Source organism: Aspergillus uvarum (assembly GCF_003184745.1).
Source record: "Aspergillus uvarum CBS 121591 unplaced genomic scaffold BO82scaffold_32, whole genome shotgun sequence".
Lineage (NCBI taxonomy): Eukaryota > Fungi > Ascomycota > Eurotiomycetes > Eurotiales > Aspergillaceae > Aspergillus > Aspergillus uvarum.
The window spans coordinates 245,664-273,052 of NW_020291329.1; the positions used below are offsets into that span (position 1 = coordinate 245,664).

Below are 27,389 nucleotides of genomic sequence, written 5' to 3' on the forward strand. Positions count from 1 at the left end.
CATAGATGGACGTTTGTCTAGTCACCGCACTACTCCACACAGCCTTCCTCTATCAACAATCTGATTGATGCTTTTGATAATGTAGCGTAGCTACGGCAGAGTAGAGCAGCTAGTAACTGATACACGTGATATCAAGGGGAGTTGCTGTATCGCAGTAGCTATCGTCATCATCAAACTCTTATCGTCTTGAACTTTCGCTCCTATTCTCCCGGGCACTTTTATTCACATTTTAACCCCATATCTCTCTATTCGAAGGTGATATTTCTGTGTATTTACATAGCTCATTTCAAATTAAAGTTCGATGTATCACTATATTGTGATGCCTGTTACCCCGCATAATTCACCTTATCGGGGCGATTGACAGCCGAGGAAGCCGACGGTCCCGAGCGGGCCTCGGGAGTACCCGACAATCTTAAGTTGACACGAGTCCCGACTGTATTCCCATCGGGCGGAAATATAAGTCCTTTGTTCTACTGCATCACTAGCGAGAACGTACATCGTGACTACGGCATCTTGACATACTACCAACCTAAAATTTCCAGGATCTACCCTCAGCACGAATCCATCTCCTCGACCTCCGTCAATTCCGCAATCGTCGCTTCCAGGAAGTCCTTCTGCGCCGCCAAGAAATCCGTCATGCCGGTAATATTGAACGGACGCTTGGTATCCACCCGCTTCCGCTCCTCCTTCAACTTTAAGCGGATGCGCTCCTCGAGCAGCTCCAACCGATACTCCGTGAAGCCATGGTAGAGCTCCGACCAGTTGCTGATGGCCCGGGACCCGGTCAGGATCAGCTCGTCGCGAATGGATGGATTCCGCGGTCGGAAGGGGGTCACCATGCTGATCCGCTCGCGGCCGCCCTGCGCCTTGAGCGCCTGGTGCTCGATATACCGGCCTTGCATTACCACTGCGGTGCCCTGGGAGACACAATCAGCCAAGAGAAAGAGACGAACAGAAGAAAAGAAAAGAAGAAAAATACACAAAGGAAAAAAGACCGTAGCATGGTGTCGGTGACATACCATCGCTGGCCCGCGGATCTTCATGATCTCACCAGCTGGGGTCCGGATAGCGGTCTCGCCGCCAACCATGTCGCTGCAATCCGACAGCATCGTAACGCACACGAATGGGAAACTGTCGTAATGCCATGCAAAGGCCGAAGTATCCGGTTCATCCTGGACCATGGCAACAGCTGACGCATCCTCGTTGACAGAGATGTTGATATTGGCAATCTCATAGTCGAACGCGACCACGAGGTCCACCCCAGCGACCTGGGATACAATGGCCTGCAGCTCGGACGAGCTCCACGCATCGCAGGTGAAGGGGGCACGTCTGTCGGAATTCAGTCAGTATGGCAAGCAAGGCACATCATCCGAATCTGGAGTGGAGCGATTCACGAACTCTCGGCCCATGCCGCGGATCATGTTCTTGGCGAAGCTCGACGAGTATTGACAGTCTTTCAGGACGGGCTCACTGAAGATCTCTGCCCGCATCTGTTTGATGGCATCGGGAGTGAAGAGGGGAAATGGTTCGGAGGCTGCAATCGGAGAGATCCCGTGTCCTTCGAGACCGATCTCCCGCATGGTGGTGATGCCGTTCGGGGGCTGGAAATTTAGGTCTCGCGTCGCGTCGAAGACCTCTTTTTTCTCCACGCGAGCGCCATTGATGAGCCACTGGGGCAGAGGGTGGCTTGGACGAGTTGCCTTTTTGGTGATAGGGCCCACCACCATGGGTGGTGCGGGGCGCAGGGCATCAACAGAGGGCATTTGGGGCAGTTGGGATATGAATTAGTGGTGTATGGCTGTGGTGGATGCTTATATTCAACTGAAGGTATCAGAGATGGCTGGATATCAGAGCCGAAGCTGACCTGACAGAGATTCACATGGCCATATATATGGCTTTCTGGCTCATGCCAAGCAGGCTCAGCCAGCATCAACCCGATCAACCGTGACCCCGCACGTAGGGAGTGCGCAGATGGTCAGGGTATGGAGGTAGATTGACAATCAGAAAGACCTCAAAACCGACGATAAGGGTCTCGCGGAGATTGTCACCCATATGTACCTTTGCCATAAAGCAAGTTCCCGAGTCGCCGAGACTGCAGGCTTCAGCCGTCGGGTGCTCGGGTTGAAGAGGGGCTGGGTCGGGATTCTCGGATCAGAGGTAGTGTATGTACACAGAAGTAACTACTAGAGCCTATCTCCCTTGCTGGTCCTGTCAACAGACTTCTTTCTCTCATATGTTGCCGCACGGATGATTCGAATTCATATATCTGCTCCATTGGTGCCACACAAATTAGTCAATATTGCCAAGACACTCATCGTGCAAGCCGATTCCCGCGCACGCTCTTGTAGAGGAGGGTTACATTTACTCGTGAGCCGCGTTTATTCATATGTCATCACAAATATGGTTACTTCGGTCTTGAAGCAGCCGAGGCTTTAGACCCGACGACCGAGATTACACTTATTCGAGACTAAAAGTATCGAAGAACCTTCATTGGCCAGAAATGAGCTTTCGGTATTTAGGTTAGAATCTACTAATTGAAAAGTGAGCAAGGATCAAGGAACATGAAAAAGAAGTAGGAGAAGACGACAAAGGAACAAAGACAAGTCTCAGACATAGGACAGAACCGAAAAGTGAGTTTGGGGCTGGGAAGACGCTATCTTAGAGCGACCTGATTTCGGGATCGCTTTGCTATCCGGGCCAGTCCTCGTCGTCTCCCCGTTCGCCGTGGCCTAGTGCTCGACAATTCCAAGAACTCGCGCATCTTGCTCAATCCTTGCAAGTCCTCAGCTTTCGTTCCTGATATGCTATAGTCCACCCAGCCCACAGTTGCCGTCCCTTCGAAGTCCACGAGCCACGCCTCGCGATGGACACCGTCGATCGCAACATTCGCTGCTTTGACATCCACCCAAAAGAGCCCGTGCCGATGAAGAGTATGAACCACGTCGGCTATTTGATCATACCACTTCTGGCGCTCGGCGATGCTTACCTCACCGTCATTGCCGGCCGTGATAAGGTAAAGCAGGGAAACGGGGGACGGTATGTAAGTCATCAGTATACCGGCATACTGAGTGCCGATGCCGATGATTCCTCCAGCTTGAGCACCCGGAGCGAGCGTCCTCCTTCGTTGCACTGTTCCATCTTCCGTAGCATAGAAATATCTCGCTGAAGAGACTCGGTCCCATGTGTCAGTTTGTAGGTAAATGTCGCCCCACGGATATCGACTTCGTAGACCTTACCTCGCTCGACGTCGCGGAACCGCTGGGACTTCCGAGAGTTTGAAGACAGGGGAATCTCGCATCTCAACTTCCACTGCATCCCAATCAACCTCTGAACGCGCCAAGGGCGCTGGGACAGGGCAGGCTTTTAATATTATCGTATCGTTCTTCTGCGGGATCAACTGTAAGCAAAGACGCGGGCGCATCAGGTAGGACTCCAGATCCTGCAGGGGAGCGACTGACGTCGACAGGAAAAGTGGTTCGCAACGGGGGTCTAGTAGCGACAAAAGCTTCGCCCAGGACTGTTGAATATAGAGAATGATGCATTGGTCCATCACGGATTGCTTTCGATCAGGATGCGCCGGGCTCGGAGAGTTGTCGAACAGAATGAGGTATTCGGTGTCCATGACACTCTCAGGCAGCCTAACCATGAAACAAAGATACGCCGCCTGTAAGGCGCCCTGGAATGCGACATGACTCAGAGCGCTTACTCTGGCTCGAAGCCTAGAGTCTATTGGGCGGAGGTGTTCATCGCGTGGGGCGTGGAAGCACACATGACCTGATTGTGAGCGATCGAATCAGCCAGCTGAGCTGCAAGTCGAGGCGGATTGATGGGCCGTTACACCACTTACCCCACGTATGTTGCTCACCAAATCCAAAAAATTTCAATCTCAAGTCGCGAGGGCCGCGCACTCGCCCAGCAGGGATGGGTTCACTGTTGGCCGAATCACACCCGCCAGCCTGCTTGTCAGCCTCGTCATGTCTGGGACTGCCAGGCGGCCGGACAGGGGATTCGGCCTTTCTTGCCATTGCGACAGGGCAGCAGTTGGAACAGAGGAAGGATCAGGCGCTTGGATTCTTCCAATTGGGAGGGACGAATGATCAACCTCGGCGGTGAAATTGGCTGAGGCTGTCTGTAATGGATAAATAGCGAAGAAAAAGATGATACGCTTGTATCACTAAGCAGAACGGCTGGTTATAGGCTTCTTAGACTTGCTAAGATATGTTGGAAAGAGCAGTTGAAGAGATAAGAAGACATCTTCGTGGTGGACCGCGATTAATTGTGTGCTAAATTGTAGCCATTAATCATAAACAGGAAGAGATGTTTGTCCCTTGTCCAAGCACATTGCCACCTAAACAACCCGTAGCTAAAAGAGGACCGGAGGCGAGGTTGTCGGAAAGCACAATGTGAATCAGATGTACAGTATCTTCTTGGACTGTCTCAAGGAAGACGATACATGACCATGATCTATTCGGGAATCATGGCCACTTTGTCTTCCCAACTTGGCCTAGTCAGCCGCTGCTTTTGCTGATGGCAGCACCGCACCCTAATTAGCCAGGTGCAGTCACCGCCCCCGGGTAATCTATCCGACCCGTTTGATGGCTCAATGACTGCCATTGTCGTGCCGGGCTTTGTCGAGTTTGATCATCTCTTCTCGGACCGATTAGCCTCGAAAGTTCGCCGAGCAACACCGAAAAGAGATCCCGACTTGTGCCTAGATTCGATCAAGGGGAATGCAATTAGGCTTGTGCAACCTGTACCTGACAGCAAACGGCCGTGGCTACACGGCCACTGTTCTTTTGTTGATTGGATCTAAGCTGGCTACCAAGGCACGAGAATTGGACCAAGCTACCGCGCAGGCTATTCGGGGTTGCATATTGAAGGCACGGATTTACCCGGGGTACGTTACACAAGTGGAGTCTGGTAAGATAGCCGACGTGAAACATGGTTGGGGAAAATAGGGGACTTGATCGAATATTCACAGTGCTTGTAGTAACTATAATATTTCCCTGATCTTAGGGTCAAGGTGGCCAACCCTTTGATACCCAGCGAATAGGGCTTTTACCCAGTTGCCCTGGGTGCGGTCGCTTCAAACTTAGCTTTCTGAGGCGGTACGAAAGTTCTGGAACCAACCGTCCAGATTTACTGGAGGGTTGATTATACTTTCAAGCGAGCGATGCAAAGATTTAGCCATTGAGGACACTGCAAAGGTCATAGGAAATGATTTCCACATGATACTGCGTGCTGATAGAACGGAAAAGGACAAGAAGGTGTTCCCGAATTGGCCAAATGAGTGGAGCTAAGCACCAACCCCTTACATTTGAGGGACCATTATATCTGTACATACATATGCGCGGATCTAGGGGTACAAGATTGTAGAAAATCACAGTGACATACAAGCAGGTTTGTCAATGTAACAGCATTGACATAACCCTGATTTCTGGATCAAGCTGCAGTCACTTCCTTGGCGACAACGACAACGTGGTCATTCACGTAGATGGCCATCACCTTCCCCATGAACCTGTTGCATCCCGGCAGTATAAGTATCAACGCCCCCCTCACGGGTATGCTCGATTGCAAAACTCGCCCAAGGCTGTCGGCCACTCGTTCCTAAGGCACCCCCAACAGTCGCAGCATCGGCTGATGCCCATGGCCCTACCGCCTCGAAGCCAAACCAGCAGCGCCGGGCGCTCGACGCCGCACAACCTCAATGTGCTCCAGCGCCGGTACCACGCAGATTTTTACAAGACCGTCGCCAAGGTGATGGCACTGCGCGAGACCTACCTCCAAGAGCGAATAATCTTCGTCAAAAGCCGCGAGATGGTGCCGATCCTTAAGGGTCTCGGCGCAAGAGAAGAGGACTTTGATCTCATCCAGAAGATCAGCGACACCACCGGTCCCGATCCCACGCTCGAATATCGCACCGTGACCTCCGCGCGCTACTGCCTCGACTTTGAGACGCGATGCATCCAGCGCCTGGAGAAGCGGCCCTGCGGCCCGAAGACAGAGGAACCCTATAAACGCTACGATCCAGGCGTCCAGCGGGAGTTCGAGGAGGCACCGCTCGAGATGCAGGGGAATACAGTCGTCCAGGCCCTGATTCTCTTCAAGGCGTTAGTCTTCCACAAGGTACCTATAATGCCTCGCGAGAAGTTGGACTACACGTCGCATCAATGGATTTGCACCGTGCTCAACGTGCGCATCTTCACCGACGATCGCCAGGGGGTCCAGGGCGAGCCGGCCCCCGGTGGCGTCCACTCCGATGGGTCGGACCACACCATGACTGTATTTCTAGGATCGTCCAACATGCGCTCGGACAGCGCAGTCACATACCTCCACGATAACCTGGAGACGACAGGGGCGCCGCTGTGGGAGACGAATCCCGCCCTGATCCGCGCGCGGGTGCAGCATCGCGACTTTCTTGACACGTTGATTTTCGCCGACAACCACTACAAGCGATGTGTCACGCAACTGAACGCATGCGACCCGTCCGACCGGGCATTGCGCGATATGTTGGTCATCTTTACACGTCGACCGAAGCGCGACGACCATGGGCTGGGCCACGCAGAGACTCAGGCGCTGCATACCACCTGTCCGCTGCAAATCCCCCTCTGGCTGCCATGAGCAAGCCTTTGAGATACTTTGTCTTTCCCTCGTACCAGTAGCTGCGAGAATATGGTTCTTTTTCTGTTTGTTTGTTTGCTTACCTTTCTTTTGCCGCAATATCTATACCACTATCCGCCATTACTAGCAATTGATATCCTTCCACGGCCTGATTCGATTCAAGTGCGTAACTAGTCCAACACACATGACAGCGCCGTTTATGTTCTCTCCGTGCTGGAACCATGTACCCCGAGCGTTGAGGGGTAGAGAGCCCCGACATCGCGCCTTGCATGAACCTTGCTCCAACAAGACACCGGATACACCGCCACATGCCTCGAGTTACCCCTTTCGGCTTCCAGAGCTCCTTACAATATCAAGCAAGGTGATGATTCTCAACTTTGTTACAAAGGTGTCATTCCATGGTCGGCACACCTGAGTTCGGTTGCATAAAAAGAGATAAGAAGTGGTCAACTGGTTCTGTTTGCCTTGTCCGCAGGCGCGCTATTGGCCAAGCGTCCTCCATCGATGCCTTCCATTCATGATTTCCTCAATCTCAAATAATCCAAGCGAGGAACGACTTGCCTCTATGGGCGTCTGTTCCGTGCGCCCACAACTCTTGAATGCATTGTAATTCAAGCTCTAACTGTTGCGATTTACTCAAGCTTTCAAATCTTCTAGTCTGCATGTCAGGCCTGCATTGCTACTTAACCTACTCATCGCGCAAACCGAAGATATCAGGGGCAGTAGCTCTTTCCGTTGCATGACCACTGCGGGCAGTAGATTTGATGCTTCGTCTGTTGCACTTCCGTGTCTATCGACTAATTTCTAAAGCCCTTCTTAGATTAGACACTACTGTACAAATCCCCGACAAATCCAACTGAAGCCAATCACGGATACCATTGCGACAAAAACATACCGGGCCAGTCAAAAGACGAACCTTGCAAATCGGAGATGAATCTATGCAGAGGCGGGGAATGCTGCAGCTTTGTCCGAGAAAATTGTCTCTCTCTCCACAGTTCGTACTACATAGCTCAAATTCGATATAGAATAAACTTTAGAGCACCGGTGTACTGGTATACGCTGTGAAAATGAACATTTCCACCGTTGGTGTCCCTTCTGTAAAAGAAATAGATTGGATCTGTACGGAACCGATGCTCTTGTACTCAAGAATAAAAGAGGGCCGATGTTGCCAATGGGACGCAAGCCTCGAAGCTAGTCCTACGGATGCCTTTCTTCAAGCTGAATTCCATTAGATATACTCCAATGGCTTGTTTATCATAATTGGTAGACACACATATGCTCCATGATGCGGAGAGAACAGGCATACTATACCTATAGTACCTAAGCTGTAATGATTGATCACTGTATTATATAAAAGGTAGACAGCTGTTATAAGGTGATTGTACAGCCCACGGTAGTTAGCGTATGCAGTGCCTGCGTAACCTTATTGTTCACTGACTCGTAGTGCCTAAGCGAGAACTATGAATGCATAAGCTAAAATCACTACACTCTAAGCGCACTGGGCCTGATAGAGTTCTGAAGCAGCTGATGATCCGCATCTTCCGCTGCGCCACTAGAGAAAGTCCATGCTCCTTATCTTAATCACTATCACTCGAGTCTCCATCCGAGTCCTTGTCCGAATCACTGTCCTCACTCTCTTGTGCATCTGAAGAACTGCCATGGGCCGTGGAGCTCGCATCTCCATTGCCTCCGCCCTCCGCCTCAGGTTCCGCCACATACTCCTCTTCTGCCGCCGTCGACGAAAAGGCATGTCCATCGTGTGTCTTGTGCCTTGTGAGGAAGCATTTATAACAGAAGTCGAAATCGAAACAGACCTGACACTTGTGGCGATAGCCGTAGAGACCCTAATAAGGCATTAGCCAACGTCATCAATAGTTCGGAAGCGCAAGGTCATAACATAGGCGAACGGAAAGGGGAAGGGGCGTACCATGAAGCAGCCGTCACATGTCCCATTAAAAGAAGCGGCCACGCGGCTGAAATGAATGCCAACATTCTCAAGAGCGTCGGGCAGAGGATGTGCGCTTTGATACGCCTCTTCAAGCAGTCTTACCACGTTGTCGGAATGGCCGTGGTACCGAGCGATTTTGGCCGCTGACCACGTCCGTCCGAGCCCCACCCACTGTACACAGGGGTTAGCACCGCGGTTGAGAAGCGTGGAGATGATCTCTTCCTGCCCACTCGCAGTGGTGCTTCGGCTGAGGCGGTTCCAGCCGCGTGCAGCCCACATCAATGGAGTCCAGCCGTCGTCGTCGGAAGCATCCAACAACTCGCGCGAGAGGCTGAGAACTCTTTCGACTAGAGCGGTCGACCCGCTGAGCATAGCAAAATGCAGGACCGTGCGGCCCACATGGTCTCGCGCCTCAATGTCGCCGCCCTGCTCGAAGATGAGGTCCAGATGACCGACAGAGTTGGCAGCCGCGAGGTGCATTGCAGTCCGGCCCTGGATATCCGGCTGATCAACGCGGGCGCCTTTATCGAGCAGGGTGGTAGCGATTTGTAATGGCGCTGTGACACAGATCCAGCTCAGCAGAGAGCCCCGCATGCTCCCTGTTCTGTTGACATTCAATTGCTCCAGGCTCAGTAGATAGTTGCAAATCTTGCTCTGATGCTCCCACTCCCCGAAGGGGCCGCGGTAACCTGCTTGGTGCAGAGGCGACCCGCTCTGCGGATCAACCAGGTTGATATCCGCACCCGCATCGACCAGTAGCTTCACCATGTCTAGGGACGAGTCCCAGCAGGCATAGTGCAGCGGACCACCCCGGATGGAACCCACAGTGTTCAGCTCCGCCCCGCGGGCGAGCAAATATTTGACCAAAGCAGCATTCTCATGACCGACCGCGCACATCAGCACCGTCAAGCCTTTACGATTGCGAGCCTCGAGGTCTGCGCCGGCGTTGATCAGCGGCCGGACGGTCTCTATACGCGTAGTTGGTGAGATGTACATGAGAGGCGTGAACCCTTCCTGCTGGGCGTGATTCATATCCGGGCGGAATTCCAGCAAGAGCTGAACGAGGTCAGGATTGTCGAGTCGTACCGCATCATGCAACGGTGTCTGCCCCTTGGATCCTTGGGGATTGACATTGGCGCCAGCTTCCAGGAGCAAACGTACCGAGTTGAGCCGCTCTTTCTTCACGGCGCACCCCAGCGCCGTGTATCCATTGTAGGGATCATCTCCGTACTGCACTTCGAGGTCGGGGCCAAACTCCAACAGTGTCCTCACATTCTCCGTCTGATCGTAGGTAGCACTCAGTGCCAACGGTGTCCAATTCCAAGCCACAATATTGGGATTGGCCCCTTTCTCAAGCAGGGCCCGAGTGGCTTGCGGCTGCGAGTAACCGATGTGTAGAGGTGTCCAGCCCGCTTCAGAGATTTGATTCAGGTTCGCCCCGTGGTCACACAGCAACCGAATAACCTCCGCATGCCCTCTTTCAGCCGCCAGGTGAAGGCCATTGCTATTGCCCTGATCAGATAGCGTCGCCTGTGCCCCCTTGCTGATGAGGTAATCAGCCACTTCCACATGTCCCGAATAGGCAGCCCGCAGCAATGCCGTCCGATTATAAGACCCCAGCGCATCCACGGGGTGGCCAGCCTCCACAAGCAGCTTCACAAGCTCTAGTTTGCCAGCCCCGGCTGCCTCAGGCAGAGGAACAACTTCATTCTTTGCCACATGCGGATTGGCCCCGTGTTCGAGTAGGAGCTTAGTAATGTGGTCGTGACCCTTGTAGATGGCGAACTGCAAGGGGCTCCAATTGACCGACCCAAAGACATTGGGGTCCGCTCCGCTTTCGAGAAGCAATCGTACGCTTTGGACGTAGCCTTGGTCTGCGGCGGCTGCTAGAGGCGTCCAGCGTACATCGCCGTGTTTGTCCAATTCCAACTCAGAGTGTTTAACCAGCTCCTGCACAACATTGTAATATCCCCATTGGCAGGCCCGACATAAAGCCGACTGCCCGTCATCGCCACCCAAGGCATTGATATCTGCCCCGGCCGCCAACAGAAGTCTCACGGCTCCAACATGTCCATGCGCGGAGGCAACATGCAGCAGTTGACGTCTCCTTGAATAGAGACGGTCAGCGATGGCCCCTCTGCCAAGAAAGAACTTGAGACTGTCCAGATGCCCCCCTGCGGCGGACCAGAAAACCGCTGAGTGCAGATAGATATCCCCCTCATACTCGTACGTGCCGTGAAGTGCAGCGCCTGCATCGACAAGTTTGGCTAGAAGGCTAGTCGAGTTCAGAGTGGCAGCCCGAATGAGGATAAAGTCGGGCCATTCGAACGGCGACTCAGAGCTAGTTGACCGAATGATATACGAGACCACCAAATTGATGACGTCTTCATCAGCAGACCAGTTGGCTGCCCAAAGAATGTCATGCTTCTGCGCACTATTCATGGTACAATGGCTCAGTATCTCCTTCAGCAGATCCCTTTGTCTGTATCGCGCAGCCTCCCAGGCCGTCGAGACTAATGTGTTCATATCGTTGGTGTATTCCTCTGGAAATGAGCTTGTATTCTCCAATACCCATGTATGCAGTCCCATGCCAACCATGAACGGCAATACCGAGGCGTGGATTCGGTCGGATCGCTCGAAGAGATTTGATGCAGCCCACTGAGCAACAGCAATACGTCGATAAGACAAGGGATCGGCCAAAATTTTCTGGACCTGAGACTTCATAGGCTGATCGAGCAGCACAAAGTCGAAGTGTCGCTTCAGACTTAGTGCAGCATAGTGCGCGAAGTTGAACTCTGTGTCCGAAAATCGAGCATTCTGCATCTCAGGGGTAGTCCAACGCTTTTGCCCTTTCTTCGAATCCTCAAACGCGGTCGATGAAAGGTATTTCAAGCACGCTTGCGCCATTCTCTTACTACTCGTGTTGATGGAATAACCAGACTCAAGTCTGTGCAGGACCAATGAGAATTGAGGATGTGCAGGCCAAGCCTCTTGATACCTGACTACTAGGAGGCCACCAAAGAGGTCTTCCAGTGTCTCGCGGGATATTTCGAGCTGGTTGTCCGAGGGGTCAGACAGTGATACTGCGCGGCGCAGCTCCCACATAGTCAGAGGCCGCAGTGCGCCATTTACCCAGAGGAGTATCTCCTCAATCAACTTCCGCTCCCTGAAATGGCTTTTGATCTCGCTGATGATGTTGGCGGTGGCTTTTTCTATGTCTCGGATCCCGGACGACAGAAGCCCAATGGCATTTCTGACTTCGCTACCGCTCAAGACACCTTTCCTGCGTCGCAGACGTCCTAGGACAAACTCACGCCAGTCTAAATCGTGGCTGGAATCGAGTATTCTCTCTTGATTGCGACGTGAAGTATTTCGTAAAAACGGGTATTGTCGCACCAGGTCTTCGAGCGCGGCATTCCTGTCTGCCTTGCGTCTTTCTTTCACGATCCTTTGGGAAGAGTTATCAAGGTCGACGGTAGGCCAATCCGACAGCCTCTCTCGCAGCGGATTATCTGTCACAAAACTCTGAGTTATAATCGCATATTTGGTACAGCATTCATTCGCGCTAAATAGCTCATCGACCAGCATCACAAAGCGTAACAACGGCAAGCGGCACTCTTTCGCATTGGTGATGATGCACCAGACGGTCTTGTCTTCTGAGTACGTGACAAGTAGTCGGAAGCATTGCAACAGCTCCGCCTCCGTACAGCTGTGAAAATGGATCATGCGTTCCAAAAGCGCGCTGGCTGGTGTGACCATGTCTGCATTGTGCCGTAGCAGCTGTGAGACAAGTGACCGAAGCATGGCGTGGAACATTTCTAGTGAGCCGTCATATCTATCGAAACGGAAATGGAGGACCGTATGCTTGCTCGGGTCATCAGGCTTCACCTTCTCGCGCAAATGGCTGAGGATTTGGTCACCTGCGAGATGGGATGCAACTGAGCCATGGATGTAGACCCTAGCTGAGCGCCTTGGTACCAACCAGTCCTTCAGAGTCGGGTGGTCGATGACCCAAGCATAAGGGTTGAATGCTCTCGACACCCATCTGCTTGGATACAGTGGCGGCTCTATGGATACTATGTGCGACCACCAATCGCTCACCCTGACCGCTTTACGGAAAGACTCTGTGGTACTTGAGTATGCAAGTAACTCACACCGAACGTGCTGGACATACCTTTCGCCGATCCAGATATCCGATCTTCGATCTTGCGGTAGATGGCATCCTCCTTCTGAAGACGGCAAAGCTCACTATGAGATTTCGAAGACGCCAAGTTTATTTCGTATGGTAGACCGATCGTTGCTGTCACTTGGTCAAAGATCTAGTGATAGTCAGCATGAGTGTCAGTTACTGAAACCACAGAAAAGATCAAGTTCCAGATAGGGCACCTTAGCAGCACTATTGGTTGAATATATACTGATGATTTCCATAGACAGCGAAGCCTGCAGTCCTACGAATGTCGCATTTAGCTCCTCAATGCCCTCTCCTAAGGCTGCAATGTCTTGCAAACAGAGATTGCCAGAGGGAGGTCCATGTTGGAACACGAGAGGCAGCAGCTGATCTGTCATGCTGCCATCATAGATCGATTGATGAGGACATCCGAAAAAAACCTACACATGTCAGATTCTGACCACTGCAGTGTCGGGCTCAGGTTGTACCAGAGCACGAGTATATATAGACAACCAGTTATAGTTTGTTCTTTCCAAGAATGTGATGCGCAAGGCCTCTTTGACAATGACCCCCCCGATGTCATGCGTGATGAACACGATGGGGCGAAAAGGGTCCTGGAGCGATGTTAATATACGACCGGGGCAAAGTCAAGCACTAAGCGAGCACACACCGCGGGATCGTCCTTTACTTTCTCATACAGCTCGTTGATCAATAGATCTGCCAAATCGTGAATGGCAGTCATGGGTGATTTGTTGAGGCTGTCTAGCTTTAAGGAATATCCGAAACTGTAGATTCGTGCTACTGGTGGATTCCCAGCAAGACCCTCGGTCAGCCAGGTTGGCTTGCCATCCTCGTCGGTCGGACTAGCCCAGGACTTTTGCTGATCTCCATGGAGTCCGTGAACCAAGACAATACTAGGTGATTTTGTCAGCGTTCAGAGTTCGACAAGATTAACAAGGCAGGGAAATCGTACTCATATTGGCCCTCGGTCGGCTCTAGAAGAGCTAACATGGGTGGTTTGACTTCTGGGGAGTCTATACCCTCCTCACTCACTGTCGATGCAACTTGTTCGGGATCTTCAAATGTCTCTGCCCCAGGGTCTTTTTCTAGCCGTTTACCGCCCGACTCGGAGCCTGAAGTGGACGAGCTAGATGTGGTGCTTTGTTCATCGTCAGAGCTGGCAATCGACCCGTGGTCGGACATGGCACTAGAAGAAGCAATAGGCCTGATATGTCAGCAGCTGAGGATAAACTGTTCAATATGTGCGAAATTCGACAATCTAGGAGATCTAAGGTGTTGTGAGCAAGACTGTGTGCATTTTCCCTGTTTCAAGCGGGTGCGTGTCTCGAAGCTGGCAATTAGCCGGTGGTTCCCTTGGTGCGTTTGGGCCGAAAAGAAGGGGTGCATAAGAAGCGTGGGGTCACCCACAAATTCCTGCTTATCTTGCTGCATCTCACTTTTACTAGAGACACCTTGAAACAAAAACCTTACATGAGAATGGGTGATACAGCAATTGAGCAAGACCAGAATTTCGACGGGGATTTCGAACCTGGCGATAACAGCCCTGATTTTCCTTCCGGCGGGCTAAGTTGGGATTTCGGATTGGCCCCTGCTGGAGACGCAGGCAGTTCGTTTCGCGTGCAGAATGACCCGCGTGCGCCTTATCAGCGCAGCAACGTGATCGAGCGTAAAGGTACAATCGACATCCGCTGTTCTTGTCTCGACGTGATTCATGGCATAATGAGCGAGCATGGAGACGAGCGATTTGCAACCCTGCTCGTGCTTGAATTCCGGTTTGACGTGCGGAAACGCGCCCGGCGAGTTGAAGGGGTCCAGATCGCCCTCGAATTTAAGGCTCGGGAGGCAGGCGAGGACGGTCCTGAAGTCTATAAGATCGCTCCAGATGGTAACTTCAGCCTTGTCCCCACAAACCAACGAGAAGAGATAAAGAGATCGATTGAGGGCCAAGCGGGAGCTACAGCACCGGTGGGAGGACTCAGTATCACCGGGACGGTCGGTTGGGAAAAGACCACCAGCCGCGAGACGGAGGACCACTGCACGGTGGTGGGATCGCGGGACTTGGTGGGCCGCAATTGGGGGCCGGCGAACAGCGCATCCTGGACGCTTTTGGAGAACTCATCCGCCAAGAGTGGCGTTCCTTCCTTGCTACACACCGCCGTTCTGCTACGGAGGGAGGATGAGCAACCATTCGAGTGTGTGGTGAAGCTCACGGCCGATGTTGTCACCGGTTGGCGGGAGCGGCTTTGGGGAGGCAAAGGACGAGTCCCTAAAGATGATCCGGTCCTTTTCGACCCCCTGCTGGACCCAACAAACTATTTGCAGGAATATGATGTCTACAATCTGGAACAGGTTGATTTGGAGGGGCTGTGCAGGATCACGCACAAGCGGCATTGGCAGGACGCACCTAAGCAGTAGTCCGTGATTATAGCCAATAAGACCACGACAAACGCAGCTGCTCTTTACCACATATGGTAACTAGGTACTATAGTCTCCCAAATGTAGGGAAATAGTGGATATAGAGTACCCCTCTCGAATGTCACAAGTACTGGCTGGGGATTGTTGCTTCTCCAGGATTGATTGGCTCAGGCAACATCGCGGCATGTTCGGTAGCAACCCGAGCGCTTAACTCAGAATTCTTGTGGTGTGCGAGTATTACCACGCGTGGAGTCATTGACACGCACTTCAACCGGGCGCCTGTCGCCCGCCCTGCAGCAATTATAGACCAAAGGATTCCCATTCTGGGCCGCCGTAGAACCGATCCTCGAACACCCCCTCTTCAAACGATCTTGTGAAATCTCACCTAGTCCTCCTATTGCTTCCCATGTTGCCCTTGAGCCCGCCCATTTCATCGGCAGATGACGAGCGCTTCATATCGCCTTCTCTGATAGAAATCTCGAAGTCGATCACAGTAAAGTTGCACAGTGACTCTGGGAGTGACGGGGATTCTGACGATAGCTCGGTAACAGAGTCTTTGAGATGCGTAAAGCGCCGTTTCGAAAATATTCGGGCCGCCCTGCGTAAGAAAACCATTTCTTTAAATGACCGCGATCAATTCCATCAATTTGTGCGGGACAACGAGGATATCTTGGACGGCATCGGCGAGAATGGTACTTTGCTTCATTATTTAGTTGAAGATGCCCGGGACAAACGCTTCACACGATACGAACCGTTGGTTGTATATCTAGTGCGGCATTATCCTGTGCTCCTGACCAGAAAAGACGATTGCGAACGAACCATTCTGCCCTGGGCTATCCAAAAGAGGCGCCACGACCTTGTCCATTGTATATGTGACCATCATCCACAAATTGGCGAAGTAATTGCTATTCAGGGCCTGAAATCACAGAATTGCCTGCATGTGGCCATACAAGAAGGGGTCAGGTCAGCTCTGATCCTTGAACTGGTGAAATTGGCCAGCTTGGAAACCTTTCTGGCTCTGGACAATGAAGGCAACACGCCTCTCCATCACGCGGTTGCATACGAGCGGTGCACGGAGGCTGGACTGCGTGTTGTCCAAGCGCTGCTCAATCGATGCGATAAGGCAGTAGATGCCCAAAGCAGCACCGTGAGGCGATTGTCTCCCTACCTTTACCATCTGTTCACGCGGGCGGAAGCCGAAGCCAAGGAGTCTGCAATGCAAAACATAGAGCAGCACTTGTCTCTGGGGGTCAAAGATGCCAACGTGCTCTTTTCAAGTCCCATACATACAGCCTTGACTGACCCTGGGCAAGAAATATCTCAGCAATATCAATTGGGAATGTCTCAACAGAAGACGTTGAATGGCATCAACCAGCCCGCTAAGAGCCATCCAGGGTATACAGGAGACCCAAGCTTCGCGAAGTCATCAACAGCAGAGAGGACATCTCTGGCTCTAGACGATTCAGCCAACCCCCCAAAAGACGCAGACAAGAGGCACAAGGAGGCGTTTGGCGCGAGGCCAGATGAGAGGTCGATTGTGACTCAGCAAACAGCGGATGCAATTCGCGATTATCTGAAAGTCCATTGTTTAAGGACGCGTGATCATGACCAGGCAATTGAGCTTCTATACGGACAGGACACACGTGAGTATTTCGTGTTGTTCCTAAACCTTACTATAAAAAACATTTGCTAAAAATGGATTTAGACAGGGAGCTATACTTTGATCTGTGTGGTTCATCATCACGGTATATCGATGAGGAATGGATCAATCGTGGGTTGGACTACCTATGTTTTGATAACATGTTGCAATATGTCGCGCTTCCTCAACTTGAGTTGACCAAAAAACAGCAGGCTAGCAATTCACGCTTCGCGCGAAGAAAGAATATGCTCCCTGATGGCGATGGTCGACGCGACATGGTATTCATATTTGACTTTCTGCGAAAAAAGGGAGTATCACGAATTCTTCGCGTCATAGTCGACGACATTCTGTACCCTGCTCATAGCGACGAGGCGATTGAACAGGCTATAAGAGGCTTCGGGGTCGAGGTTTGGGATTGGCGCAAGATTGACATCTCTCTGGACACGATCATGGACGTCGCATTGGATGTTAGGGAATTGCATCTGTACTCGAATGGGAACAACGCGGTACTGCGTGGCTGGAGCGATCACGGTGGTCTCGCACAGTTGAAAAACCTCCAGACTGTTTATTTGCACATGAGTCAGGTATACCAAATTACTTCCATTTTGGCCAATGACCACCATACTTACTGGTCTCAGGGCCTTGAAACTGTCGAGCGAAGCAGGCGAAATATAAATCAATTTTGTAACAGGCTAGCCGCACTACGACCAGACATACAGGTTCAGCTGGAAGAACGACTTCCAAATCAGTATACCGACCAGACAGGCAGCTTTGCGGAAGGAGCCGGAGAACGCGACGAGCATCCTCATCGGTGGATCACTTGCATGGACAATTTTGCGGACTTCATTCAGAATATCCGTACGCCGGTTGGTTCAATGGAGGATGTCAGAGTGGCGCTGATCGATGACGGGGTCGATATTGAGGAGAAAACGCTGCGTGGTAAAATCGTCGGCGGTCGCAGCTTCTCTTCGAGAGACCATGCCCAAAATTTGCAACAACCCTTCTATGTGTCAGGGAGTGGGCATGGGACGGTCATGGCGAGTCTCATCTGCCGAGTGTGTCCCACTGCTAAGCTGTTCGTGGTAAAAGTGGCTGAGCATGTCAGCGCGAGCTCAGGCCGCCAGATCTCAGCTAACAGCGCGGCTAGAGCGGTTCGTGCAGCAATTGATCAGAAAGTTCATGTCATCACCATGCCTTGGACAATCCAACGCAACGAACAGAATGCAGCCGACATTCGTGATTTGGAAGCCGCCATCGGGGCGGCTGCCAAGGCGGGCATCATGATGTTTAGTGCCGCCAGTGATCAAGGTCCGGCCATAGATGTCACCTTCCCTGCTGCCTGTGTGACTACCAAGAATATCTTCAAGATTGGCGCTGCAGAGGCTTCTGGCACGGTATGGAAGTGGGTGGGAGACGCGGCGGCGGTTGACTTCATCTTTCCGGGCCACGAAGTGATCAAAGAGCGACCCAACGATGCGCCGATTGATAAATGTCAGACTTTGACAGGATCATGGGTGGCAACTGCAATTGCATCCGGATTTGCAGCAATGATTCTGTATTGCGTGCAGCTCAGCTTCGTGCAGACACGGGCTATCAATCAACCTGGCAAGGTTGATCATTTCGAGGGTCTTCAGCATCATGAGCGCATGCGCGAGGCCTTCTTAGCGATTGGTACAACTCATAGTAGTGGCAATAAGTATATCGAAGTGTGGAATGTGTTTGAGAAGGCCGTGGATAAGAGCCAGGGAAAGCCGCCAGACCAATTCCCAGCTATTGTCAATGAGGTTGCCAACAAGCTGAAGGCCAGGAAGATGCTGGAGTGAGATAGGCTCTAGCACCAAGCATTCGGATTGAGGTGACACTTCAAGACTAGAATTGATTCCCGATGATATGCTCGTATTATGGTGCTCGTAAGTTTATCCAAGGGGTTTTGGAACAATTGGTCGAGCTGGTGTTGTGATTGATGCTTGTAGGAGAGAAATCAATCCGGAAGAAAGGCGAAAGGTAACGCATCATGTGATCAGGTCACAAAACAAACAATGTCTTCAGTCTGGTCACAGCTTCCATCTGATATCTTCTGGATCTTATGTTTGATCTGTTGAAATTAGACTGTTACTCATTCTAGTCCAAATCATGCCAAACCAGCCATCCTTCAACTTTCACAAGTGGCTGCAGGAAGCAACTGACTTACGAAAGGCTTTCAATGTATGCGAGACAAGTATCAAACTCTCCTTGCCTTGATTATGCTCTCAAGGGTTTATCTTAAAGAATCTTCGACTGCTAGGATTCAATAGCTCGGGGTGTATAGTCGCGAGGGGATTATTTTCCCAATTTCAAGTCAAACGGCTTTGAAACAGTCAATGCAAAAGAGAAATGAGTCTTAAGAAGTGATGACCAAAAGAGCTCTACTGAATGTAGACTGAGTGAGTGACTCTTGCATGAGTTTCTACTGCATTATGTCTGGATGTACATTATGCAACCATACAACAAAAAGTCACGGGTTACTTCTCACGGCCCAAACTAGCGGGAACCCATCTCTCAGTCGGCAACTACTTAAACCACTTACCTATTCTTCTTCTCCCCTTTCTCTTTCACCTCCCACCTCCCACTTCTTCTCAATTGATTAAACGCCAACCATAGTATTGCGTGCCCCGCACCAAAAGCACGCCATGCCCGCGCCGAATCTCCGATGGCTAACTGGCGATAACCCGGACGCTCCAGCAACGGGGCTCTCGTTCACCATGCCATGGCCTAGAGGCCGATACCAGCCAAACCAGAAATTTTCAATCGAGACAAACAACAAAACCTATCCGCTTGATAGCCGCGAGCTTGCATACTGGGCGGACGGATCTCTGAAATGGACGGCGCATTCCTTCAGTGGTTATATCGGTTATAGTAGCGAGTATACCGTGAGGGCTGCGACCGAGCAGGAGATAGAATCTCGGATACAGGTTAAGACAACTCCTGAGCATATTATCGTCTCCACAAAGATCGGATTGAGTGTGCGATTTCCAACTCAGGGTTCTGCGACATTATTTGAGAACATTTCTCTGGATGGAAAACAAGTGTGCTCCGCCGCTACTGTCGTCGCGTCGATCAACAACCAAGAGTATACAACAGTCGTACACAGGACCGTCATTGAGAACCTCACCTGGGCGAGAGCAGTTGTCAAAGTTTCTGGAACTGTGGAACATGAGGGAAAAGAGCATCTACCATTCACTGTGCGAGTATACACCTACTCTGATGCGCAGCCGCTCAAGGTCGTGTTCTCATTCATCCATGACCTTGACTCAGAGGAACCGTTGACCTCACTCGGTCTCAGATTCTCGGTACCATTTCGCGAGACTGAACACTACAACCGTCACATTCGTTTTGTAGGTCCCACAGGAGGGATTCTGAGGGAAGAAGTCCAAGGTCTATCAGGCTTGTGGCATGGCCCGGGCGTGCAAAATCGCGTCGACCAGACCTCAGGTAAAGCCATTACCCTTACAGATGCCTCATGGCTATCTTATGTTCCCTCCTGGAACGACTTTACCCTCAGTCAGTTATCTTCCGACGGGTTCACGCTAAAAAAGCGAACGAATGAAGGCTGTTCATGGGTAAAGGTGATAGGGGGGAGCAGATACCCCGGCACTGCATACATTGGCTCCGCAAAGCGCGGTGGCCTGGCGGTGAGTATGACCAATTTCTGGGAGCAATACCCAACCCAAATCGATCTCAGCAATTTGACCACCGACCAAGCATCGACAACGATATGGATGTACTCACCTCTGGCAGAACCGTTGGATACGCGTCCATACCACGACGGACTCGGTCTGGACACCTACGAGAAACAGCTCACGGCCCTCAAGGCTACATACGAGGATTACGAGCCCTGCTTCGGTACAGCCAACGGGATCGGCCGAACGGCAGTCTTCATCCTTCGACCATACAGCAACGGGACCCCATCCGACAACGACCTAAGCGCATTTTCAGCTCTAGTCCGTGACCCTCCTCGCTTGATTCCCACACCAGAGACCATATACAATGCTGGGGTGTTTCACGGCACATGGGCCCCTGACACTCGTCTCCTTGGCCTCATCTCAACAGCCACTGAACTAAACATCGAACACAATCTTGATACTTTGTTCACCCACTACCAGCGCCAGGTTGACCAACACCGCTGGTACGGCTTCTGGGACTACGGCGACGTGCAGCACACGTATGACCCCTACCGACACGCGTGGCGCTACGACGTCGGGGGTTTTGCCTGGGACAACAGTGAACTCTCCACGGATCTATGGCTGTGGCTGTATTTCCTGCATTCTGGGCGGGCGGATGTCTTTCGTATGGCCGAGGCCATGACGCGACATACGAGCGAGGTAGACGTATACCATTCCGGCCGCTTCAAGGGATTCGGAACGCGTCATGGGGTGCAGCATTTCAGCGACAGTTGCAAACAGCTCCGGATCTCCAACGTGCTGTATCGACGGTTCTACTATTTTTTGACCGGGGACGAGCGAACGGGAGATCTGATCACTGAACTTCAGGACTGCCAGCTTGCGCTGTTGGGCCTTGACGCTCATCGGAAAGTCCAGCAGCACGGTGCCATTCCAGAAGGGTTTGCCCTGACGGACATCTGTCTTGACGGGGGCGCGTTAGCAGCGTCGTGGTTTACCGCATGGGAGAGACGGGGGCCAGAATGGTTGGATGGTCGAGATCGTCTTTTGAACATTCTTGAGGGCATCGCGAACTTAAAATATGGAGTCGCTACGAAGGCAATTCTACTCCACACTAAAACTGGAGAAGTGCGCACATGTCCGCCTCCCACGCGACCGTATGTCATCTCGCATTTGTCAATGTTGTTCGGCTTCCCGGAACTAGTATCGGAACTCGTCGACTACGCTGAAAGTGAACATCCCGGCACAGTGGATGCGTTCTTGAAGGTTTACTTGGCTTATTGTCGGGCTTACAACGGCGGAGCGGATGTTCAACGCGAGGAGTACGGATTCGAGTTCCCTGCTACAGCCACATGGCGACAGAGCCACTCTACGCTGACTGCATTCGCGGCGAGGCGCGGTGATGACGCTGAATTAGCTCGCGCAGCTTGGCAACAGTTTCTCGAGACCGACGGGTATACCAAAGACCACGAGTGGACAGTGACGCCGACAACGGCGCCAACTTATTTCTCCGACGGTGAGGAGGCGCCCTGGATTACGACAAACGAGGCGGCACGTTACGGTGTGTCGGCTATATTCAATCTCGCGAACATTCGCAGGCACCTCGACTAGCTGCCGTCTTTGCCATGGGTCTAGCAGTCTATCACCATTCCCGCGCGTTGTGTTCAACCCTCGATCAACATCAGAACTATAGGCCCATAACATCATTCCAACTCGTCCATACCAACTAGTGTCCCATATAACAGGCTTCTTAATCATCATGCCGCTTCACCCTCGCAAACACCGCTCCAGAAATGGTCAAACAGATAAACAGCATCACAAAGACAATCGCAACCATCCCACAACATTGTAACTTGTTCTGCCTCTGCTCTCGTCGGGCGATAATCCGCTCGCAGGCCTCGCAGTGCTCATGGGGCGTGGTAATCACCGAGGTGACTAGAGGGATATTGGATGTTGGATCGGTGTCTCCGTGGCGGTGGGAGGGTGAGGGTTGCGATTCTAAGTCATCCTGGTCTGCTTGTGCGACTTCCGAATACTGTGGGGTCAGAGTCGGTGATGTCAGCCTGGCAGGGGTGATGGCGCTGGGGGCTTACTTCTTGGTACGGCGGGGCTGACTCGTAGGGTTGCTTTGAAACCATTCCGGGACTTGCTGGGGTGCTTGAGATTGTTGAAGATAAGACTAAGGTACAGATATCCGTTTTAAACGTCGAGAGCGCATTGCTTCTGTAGGATGGTAGATGTCCATTCTTATGTAGGAATCATGCTGCCTGGGGCGCAAGATGGAGGGTGAGATTGCACAGCCTCATCAGGCTCACCATCACCTGGTTGGCTGGCGTGGGATGGCTACGTCAGAGGACTCATTATGAAGGCTTGGCCTAGAATCACGGCGCCTGTGGCTATCTATCTTCCCAAAAGCTGTCCCAGAACACTCTGTGCAACACCGACACTGCAACTTGCCATCAAACCACCGGTCACGTGATACGGCACAAGCAGGACTTGATCCGCATGCAAGCAGTTATGTCCCACGCAAGAATGCTCATCACATTGATTATAACATTTCTCACAGTCGTTATCAACATGTAAATAATTCATAGCCGGAAAAAAGGTTGCCGGTATAATGAAAGAGATATTGAAGCACTCAAGAACAAAGACGGGCAACCGGTGCCATTGAGTGCGATTATTGGATGAGCCCTGCGTGTCCGTTCCGCGCTCTGCACCAGCCACACTCTATAGCATTGGGTCCTGGCCAGCACTGGCCGGTATCGGCATGTTGCGGCCGCATTAATTAAAATCGCACCACTATACAACCCTCCAGTCCATGACTTTGAGAACCAAATACGTTATTAGCCAAGAGGAGCTTATAGAGCCTGTCTCATCGTCTCGCAGGTCAGAAACATTTCCCAGAACATAGCATGAAATCGCTCCTATCCGCCAGTAGTCTATATTCAACTCTACCATCGATCTATGTGCAAGCCTATTTTTAGATCTATATCCAATCTATATCCGTCTATATACAACCTATATGCAACCCATATCGACATCACATCCCACCCCAAGAATCTCCAAAGACACCTCCATCCCCCCCCAACACCTCACCTTACCCCAAAACCCCACCCCTCTCCAACCACCCTCTCGCCTCCTCCCAAATCTCCTCCCTGACCCTCTCCCTCCTCGACCTCCTCCCCCTCGACCTCCCATGCGTAAACCCATGCCTACACCCCTTGGCCATCGTCCACTTATACCCGCCGACCTCAAACCCCTCCTCCTTGTCTCTTCGGCCTGCCAACCCCGCCAACCGGTGAATCATCTCCTGCGCCTCGACCCGCAACAAATCATACTCCGCGGCAACCATATACACCATCCCCGGCAGAACCTCGGCGGGGGCATACCACGGACTGAGGAGGGGATCCCTTCGATCCTGACCGGCACAGACATAGCCCCAATCGATCCACCAGCCGGCATCGCCCAGATGGTCGCGCCAGTAGTCCTCGTACGGCCGGGCGTGCATCTTATCCGGCGGGGAGTGGCTGAAGTCCACGATGGGGTAGTAGCAGATCGCGGCGCGGAACTTTCCGCGCAGGGATGGCAGCTGCGCGACGCCGAGCGCGAGGCTGGCGCCCGCGCTGAAGCCGCCAATCACTACGCGGGTGGGGTCGATTGGGAGGGCGGTATGACCCAAGAGGTCGAGAATCTGCGCTTCCACGTCGTGGATTGCGGTGGGGAACGGGTGCAGCGGGATCTTGCGGTAGTCCAGGCTCAGGACCAGCATGCCCGTGCGCTGGCTCCAGGAGGCGCAGAAGGGGTCGTCGAACCGCGCCGTGTTCACGGTGAAGCCCCCGCCGTGCAGGTCGATGTATGTGGGGAGGAGGGTCGGTTGGCCCGCGGTGTAGGTTGGCGGGTAGAAGATGCGGGTTTGCAGGGTCGGGCGCGATGGAAGATGCAGGGTTAGGGTTGGGTGTGTGCTGGGCGGGGGCGGGTGGATGAGGTCCTTGTAGATGGTGTGGACTGTGGCGATGAGTTTGAGGCCCCAGAGCCACAGGAAGCAGCAGATGCGGTGGTAGAGGGGGAGGAGGGCTTTTGGGAGGGGCTCCACCTCTGCTCGGTTTTTAGCTGTCATGACGGGGACAGGTTGCTTGTAGGTTCATTTGGGAACCGGAGACGGTGCCGGGGTGATTCAAGCTTTTTGAGGCCGGAGGTAGGCATGATGATTCTGGAGTGGGGATGCCCTAGTCGCTCTAGGTCGGACAGGCCGGTGGAGAGCGCGCTTTGCAAAACCTCATTCGGCTGGTTGGGAGTGGTCGGCGCATGTGGGTTTCAGGTCAACTGTATCGGCGGCTCAACATTTCCTGTGATAAATTTAGGCAGAATTTTCTGGGAAAAAGGGCCCTAAAAAGTGCAGTGGGGAATTTTGTTTGTTTTGCGGCGCGAAAGACCCACTTGTACGGAAGACCATCACTTGGGCAAAAGAGCGGCTCCACTTCGGGATTGCCATTGAAGTGACAGGCTGGGAGCAATTGCATGGTTAGATCGTCTTAGGAGATGTTGATATTGCCTGTAGAACTGGAATCTTTTCCCAAAATTAAATCAATGTTGTCGCTTCGTTGGTGCTACGAAGCCCAGCCATGGTGCACTGCAAAAGAGTGCCATGCTCCAGGGATATCTATGCTGCAAGAGTCAACCGACTCCACTGGAGCACCCATTGATCTGGTCAATCACCACGTGACCACTCTTGCCTCACGATTATCCATGTACTCACACATTCAATTCATGTTGAATCTAACCAAGCATTACCATCTATCATACGACCTATTCCAAAACCCCAACGGTAGACTCGAAGGGCTTGGTAGCAAAGCTCCTTAACAACTAGCAGGCATAGTGCAGGAATGACTTACAGTATATTAACATAATCCAGACTAAAAAGACAAGAAGCAGGCAAGGCACAAGCAACAGGACTACTCACAGCAATTGGCAATACCCCAGAACGAAGACATAAGAACTACAACTACAACTTGGCCCTCCTGCCCTGCTTCCCGACTCTAGCTCCCGCCCACTCCATAAACACCCCAACCACGCCCTCGATCTGCTCCTTGGTATTATCCGCATGCACCGTGAGCCGGACCCGTCCCAGCCCCTTTGGCACAATCGGATAATGCACTGAGTCGACCCAATACCCATTCCCCCGGATATGGTCCGCGAGCTCATTCTCCTCGCCACCTGGGGTGACCAAGGCAAATATAGGTGTCTCAAAAGGACCCGATCCCCAGTCCTCCGATCCGGGAATTTGAATTACACCCTGCTTGCTGACTTCGGCCCATTGCTTGTGCTTAGTCACCATGCGCTCGAAGTAGCGCGTGTTCTCTTGTAATCGACATCGTCGCTACAGTCCTTAGTACATACAACGGCAATGGGGCAAGGAGAAGACTCACCCGCTCGCCCTCCTCGCTTGCAGCCAACTCGTAGCCCGCGCGCACAGCCGCGACGGTGACGAACGATGGCGCCGTCGAAAACACGATATTGCGCGCATAGTTGATCATGGACATGCGCATGGTCTCCGAGCAAAGGACAACGGCTACCACGGACCAGTCAGTGGAACTCTCCAAGTGATCAAATCAAAAGGCAACTTACCCCCCGTCGACCCCATCCCCTTGCCGCAAGTATGCACCCGGATCCCAATCTCCTTCTCCAATCCGTAATGACACACCAGGCCAGATCCATCCCGTCCGATCAACCCGTTCGAGTGCGCCTCATCCATGGCATACACCACATTGCCCTGCGGGAGCACCTCCCGGGAAATGCGCAGCATCTCCTGGATGGGAACCACATCGCCGTCCATGCTGTAGAACGACTCGACCGCCACAAAGATCACGCTCTTGCCGTCCCTGGATCCCTTCTGGTTATCGCGGAGGTCCTCGAGAACACGCCGGAATTCTTTCAGGTCGTTGTGCGCGAACGACCGAGTCTGTGCGCGACCGCGCTGCATCCCGTCGTGGATGCTGGCATGGATGTACTCGTCATGCATGACCACGTCATCCGGACGCGGAACGATCGACCACAGGGCGACGTTGGCGTCGAAACCGGAATTAAAGAACAGGCTCGCCTCCGCCTTGTGGAAGCTGGCCAGGTCTCGCTCGATGTCGTTCAGATAGTGTGTTGTGCCCTCGAAGATGCGGGTCGAGGTGCTGCCCACAATGAAGTTGGGGTGTGCGTCCAGTTGCTCCCGGAAGCCCTGGGTCAGCGCCCGCGAGGTCGCAATGGATAAGGTGTCGTTGGACCCGAAGTCGACGAGTTGATTAACCATCCCGGGGCTGGGGGGTTGCATGAGGCGCTTTTGGCGCTCACGTTGCTCCAACTGAGTTTGGAGCTTGCAATTGAGGACCTTCTCGCCGGACATGTTTGATGGTATTCGAGCTAGAAATAATGTTTCCACTGTTCACAGTAAACGATTCTGCGTTTGTCGTTTCACAGCCCCCCAAGAGATTGAGCAGGTTTATGTAGTTCTGCCGCCAGTGGAGGACCCTACCCCTCGCCTACTTCAACCTGGACGATCTTTGACATCAATGACAACCTGATTTCCTGCCTGGTAAGCACACTCCCATTCACGAGTGATTGAAGTCATCCAAACTTTGCGACCAGAACAGCAGTAGACCCCGGTGGCGAGGATCGGCGGGAAGTCCGTCAGCATAAGGTTGACAGATAGCCAAGAAGCTGCAGAGCTTGGGAAACCCACGAATCACATCTAAACATGTTCAAGATCTCATTTCTTCAAAGTTCTTCACAGCTTGGACATTGTGTCAATTGTGAAATGACATCAGTCTACTCGAGACTGTCTGTGCCACACCCCCTTACTGATTGTAAGGAGCCGTTACCACCTTCCCTGTTTGTGTGCCGGTGCAGAGTGTGGTTCGAAAGGACCAATCT

General features: G+C 52.4%; 9 protein-coding genes across 9 annotated transcripts; 4 read left to right on the forward strand and 5 right to left on the reverse strand.

Annotated features, from left to right (window-relative positions):
• Nucleotides 1-449: 449 nt before the first annotated feature.
• BO82DRAFT_416623 (uncharacterized protein) lies at nucleotides 450-1,763 on the reverse strand (the record flags this gene model as incomplete). Its single annotated transcript, XM_025640000.1, has 3 exons — nucleotides 450-917; nucleotides 1,020-1,329; nucleotides 1,399-1,763. 3 exons carry the CDS (start codon nucleotides 1,761-1,763, stop codon nucleotides 552-554), a joined length of 1,041 nt encoding a protein of 346 aa, XP_025491220.1. The 3' UTR covers nucleotides 450-551.
• An 890-nt stretch (nucleotides 1,764-2,653) lies between these two features.
• On the reverse strand, nucleotides 2,654-4,025 carry BO82DRAFT_392702 (uncharacterized protein; the record flags this gene model as incomplete). Its single annotated transcript, XM_025638636.1, has 3 exons — nucleotides 2,654-3,158; nucleotides 3,237-3,726; nucleotides 3,848-4,025. 3 exons carry the CDS (start codon nucleotides 4,023-4,025, stop codon nucleotides 2,654-2,656), a joined length of 1,173 nt encoding a protein of 390 aa, XP_025491221.1.
• Nucleotides 4,026-5,760: 1,735 nt separating this feature from the next.
• BO82DRAFT_285289 (uncharacterized protein) lies at nucleotides 5,761-6,621 on the forward strand (the record flags this gene model as incomplete). Its single annotated transcript, XM_025631490.1, has 1 exon — nucleotides 5,761-6,621. The coding sequence occupies one exon, from the start codon at nucleotides 5,761-5,763 to the stop codon at nucleotides 6,619-6,621; it is 861 nt and encodes a 286-aa protein (XP_025491222.1).
• A 6,452-nt stretch (nucleotides 6,622-13,073) lies between these two features.
• Nucleotides 13,074-14,042, reverse strand: BO82DRAFT_98233 (uncharacterized protein). Its single transcript, XM_025641723.1, has 3 exons — nucleotides 13,711-14,042; nucleotides 13,408-13,651; nucleotides 13,074-13,351 (listed from the first exon to the last, which is right to left on the reverse strand). Exons 1-3 carry the CDS (start codon nucleotides 13,938-13,940, stop codon nucleotides 13,187-13,189), a joined length of 639 nt encoding a protein of 212 aa, XP_025491223.1. The 5' UTR covers nucleotides 13,941-14,042; the 3' UTR covers nucleotides 13,074-13,186.
• Nucleotides 14,043-14,234: 192 nt separating this feature from the next.
• BO82DRAFT_285142 (uncharacterized protein) lies at nucleotides 14,235-15,173 on the forward strand (the record flags this gene model as incomplete). Its single annotated transcript, XM_025631486.1, has 1 exon — nucleotides 14,235-15,173. The coding sequence occupies one exon, from the start codon at nucleotides 14,235-14,237 to the stop codon at nucleotides 15,171-15,173; it is 939 nt and encodes a 312-aa protein (XP_025491224.1).
• Nucleotides 15,174-15,528: 355 nt separating this feature from the next.
• BO82DRAFT_432924 (subtilisin-like protein) lies at nucleotides 15,529-18,949 on the forward strand. Its single transcript, XM_025640832.1, has 3 exons — nucleotides 15,529-16,816; nucleotides 16,879-17,396; nucleotides 17,451-18,949. Exons 1-3 carry the CDS (start codon nucleotides 15,580-15,582, stop codon nucleotides 18,633-18,635), a joined length of 2,940 nt encoding a protein of 979 aa, XP_025491225.1. The 5' UTR covers nucleotides 15,529-15,579; the 3' UTR covers nucleotides 18,636-18,949.
• Nucleotides 18,950-19,446: 497 nt separating this feature from the next.
• BO82DRAFT_337022 (polysaccharide lyase family 26 protein) lies at nucleotides 19,447-22,082 on the forward strand (the record flags this gene model as incomplete). The annotated part of the gene is made up of 1 exon (XM_025633377.1): nucleotides 19,447-22,082. The coding sequence occupies exon 1, from the start codon at nucleotides 19,482-19,484 to the stop codon at nucleotides 22,080-22,082; it is 2,601 nt and encodes an 866-aa protein (XP_025491226.1). The 5' UTR covers nucleotides 19,447-19,481.
• Nucleotides 22,083-22,221: 139 nt separating this feature from the next.
• On the reverse strand, nucleotides 22,222-24,799 carry BO82DRAFT_432926 (alpha/beta-hydrolase; the record flags this gene model as incomplete). Its single annotated transcript, XM_025640833.1, has 2 exons — nucleotides 23,688-24,799; nucleotides 22,222-22,496 (listed from the first exon to the last, which is right to left on the reverse strand). The coding sequence occupies exons 1-2, from the start codon at nucleotides 24,586-24,588 to the stop codon at nucleotides 22,222-22,224; spliced, it is 1,176 nt and encodes a 391-aa protein (XP_025491227.1). The 5' UTR covers nucleotides 24,589-24,799.
• Nucleotides 24,800-25,473: 674 nt separating this feature from the next.
• Nucleotides 25,474-26,862, reverse strand: BO82DRAFT_365477 (aminotransferase class I/II-fold pyridoxal phosphate-dependent enzyme; the record flags this gene model as incomplete). The annotated part of the gene is made up of 3 exons (XM_025637005.1): nucleotides 25,474-25,848; nucleotides 25,898-26,040; nucleotides 26,097-26,862. 3 exons carry the CDS (start codon nucleotides 26,860-26,862, stop codon nucleotides 25,474-25,476), a joined length of 1,284 nt encoding a protein of 427 aa, XP_025491228.1.
• Nucleotides 26,863-27,389: the final 527 nt, after the last annotated feature.

What these genes read in the sequence shown, in the direction of transcription:
- BO82DRAFT_98233 (XM_025641723.1), bottom strand. Translation starts at nt 13,940, where the DNA reads ATGTCCGACCACGGGTCGATTGCCAGCTCTGACGATGAACAAAGCACC. An exon ending in CCGACCGAGGGCCAATATGA is followed by an intron (nt 13,652 to 13,710) that starts GTACGATTTCCC and finishes AAAATCACCTAG; the next exon opens with TATTGTCTTGGTTCACGGAC. An exon ending in AAGTAAAGGACGATCCCGCG is followed by an intron (nt 13,352 to 13,407) that starts GTGTGTGCTCGC and finishes ACATCGCTCCAG; the next exon opens with GACCCTTTTCGCCCCATCGT.
- BO82DRAFT_432924 (XM_025640832.1), top strand. Translation starts at nt 15,580, where the DNA reads ATGTTGCCCTTGAGCCCGCCCATTTCATCGGCAGATGACGAGCGCTTC. An exon ending in TCTATACGGACAGGACACAC is followed by an intron (nt 16,817 to 16,878) that starts GTGAGTATTTCG and finishes AAATGGATTTAG; the next exon opens with ACAGGGAGCTATACTTTGAT. An exon ending in TTTATTTGCACATGAGTCAG is followed by an intron (nt 17,397 to 17,450) that starts GTATACCAAATT and finishes TACTGGTCTCAG; the next exon opens with GGCCTTGAAACTGTCGAGCG.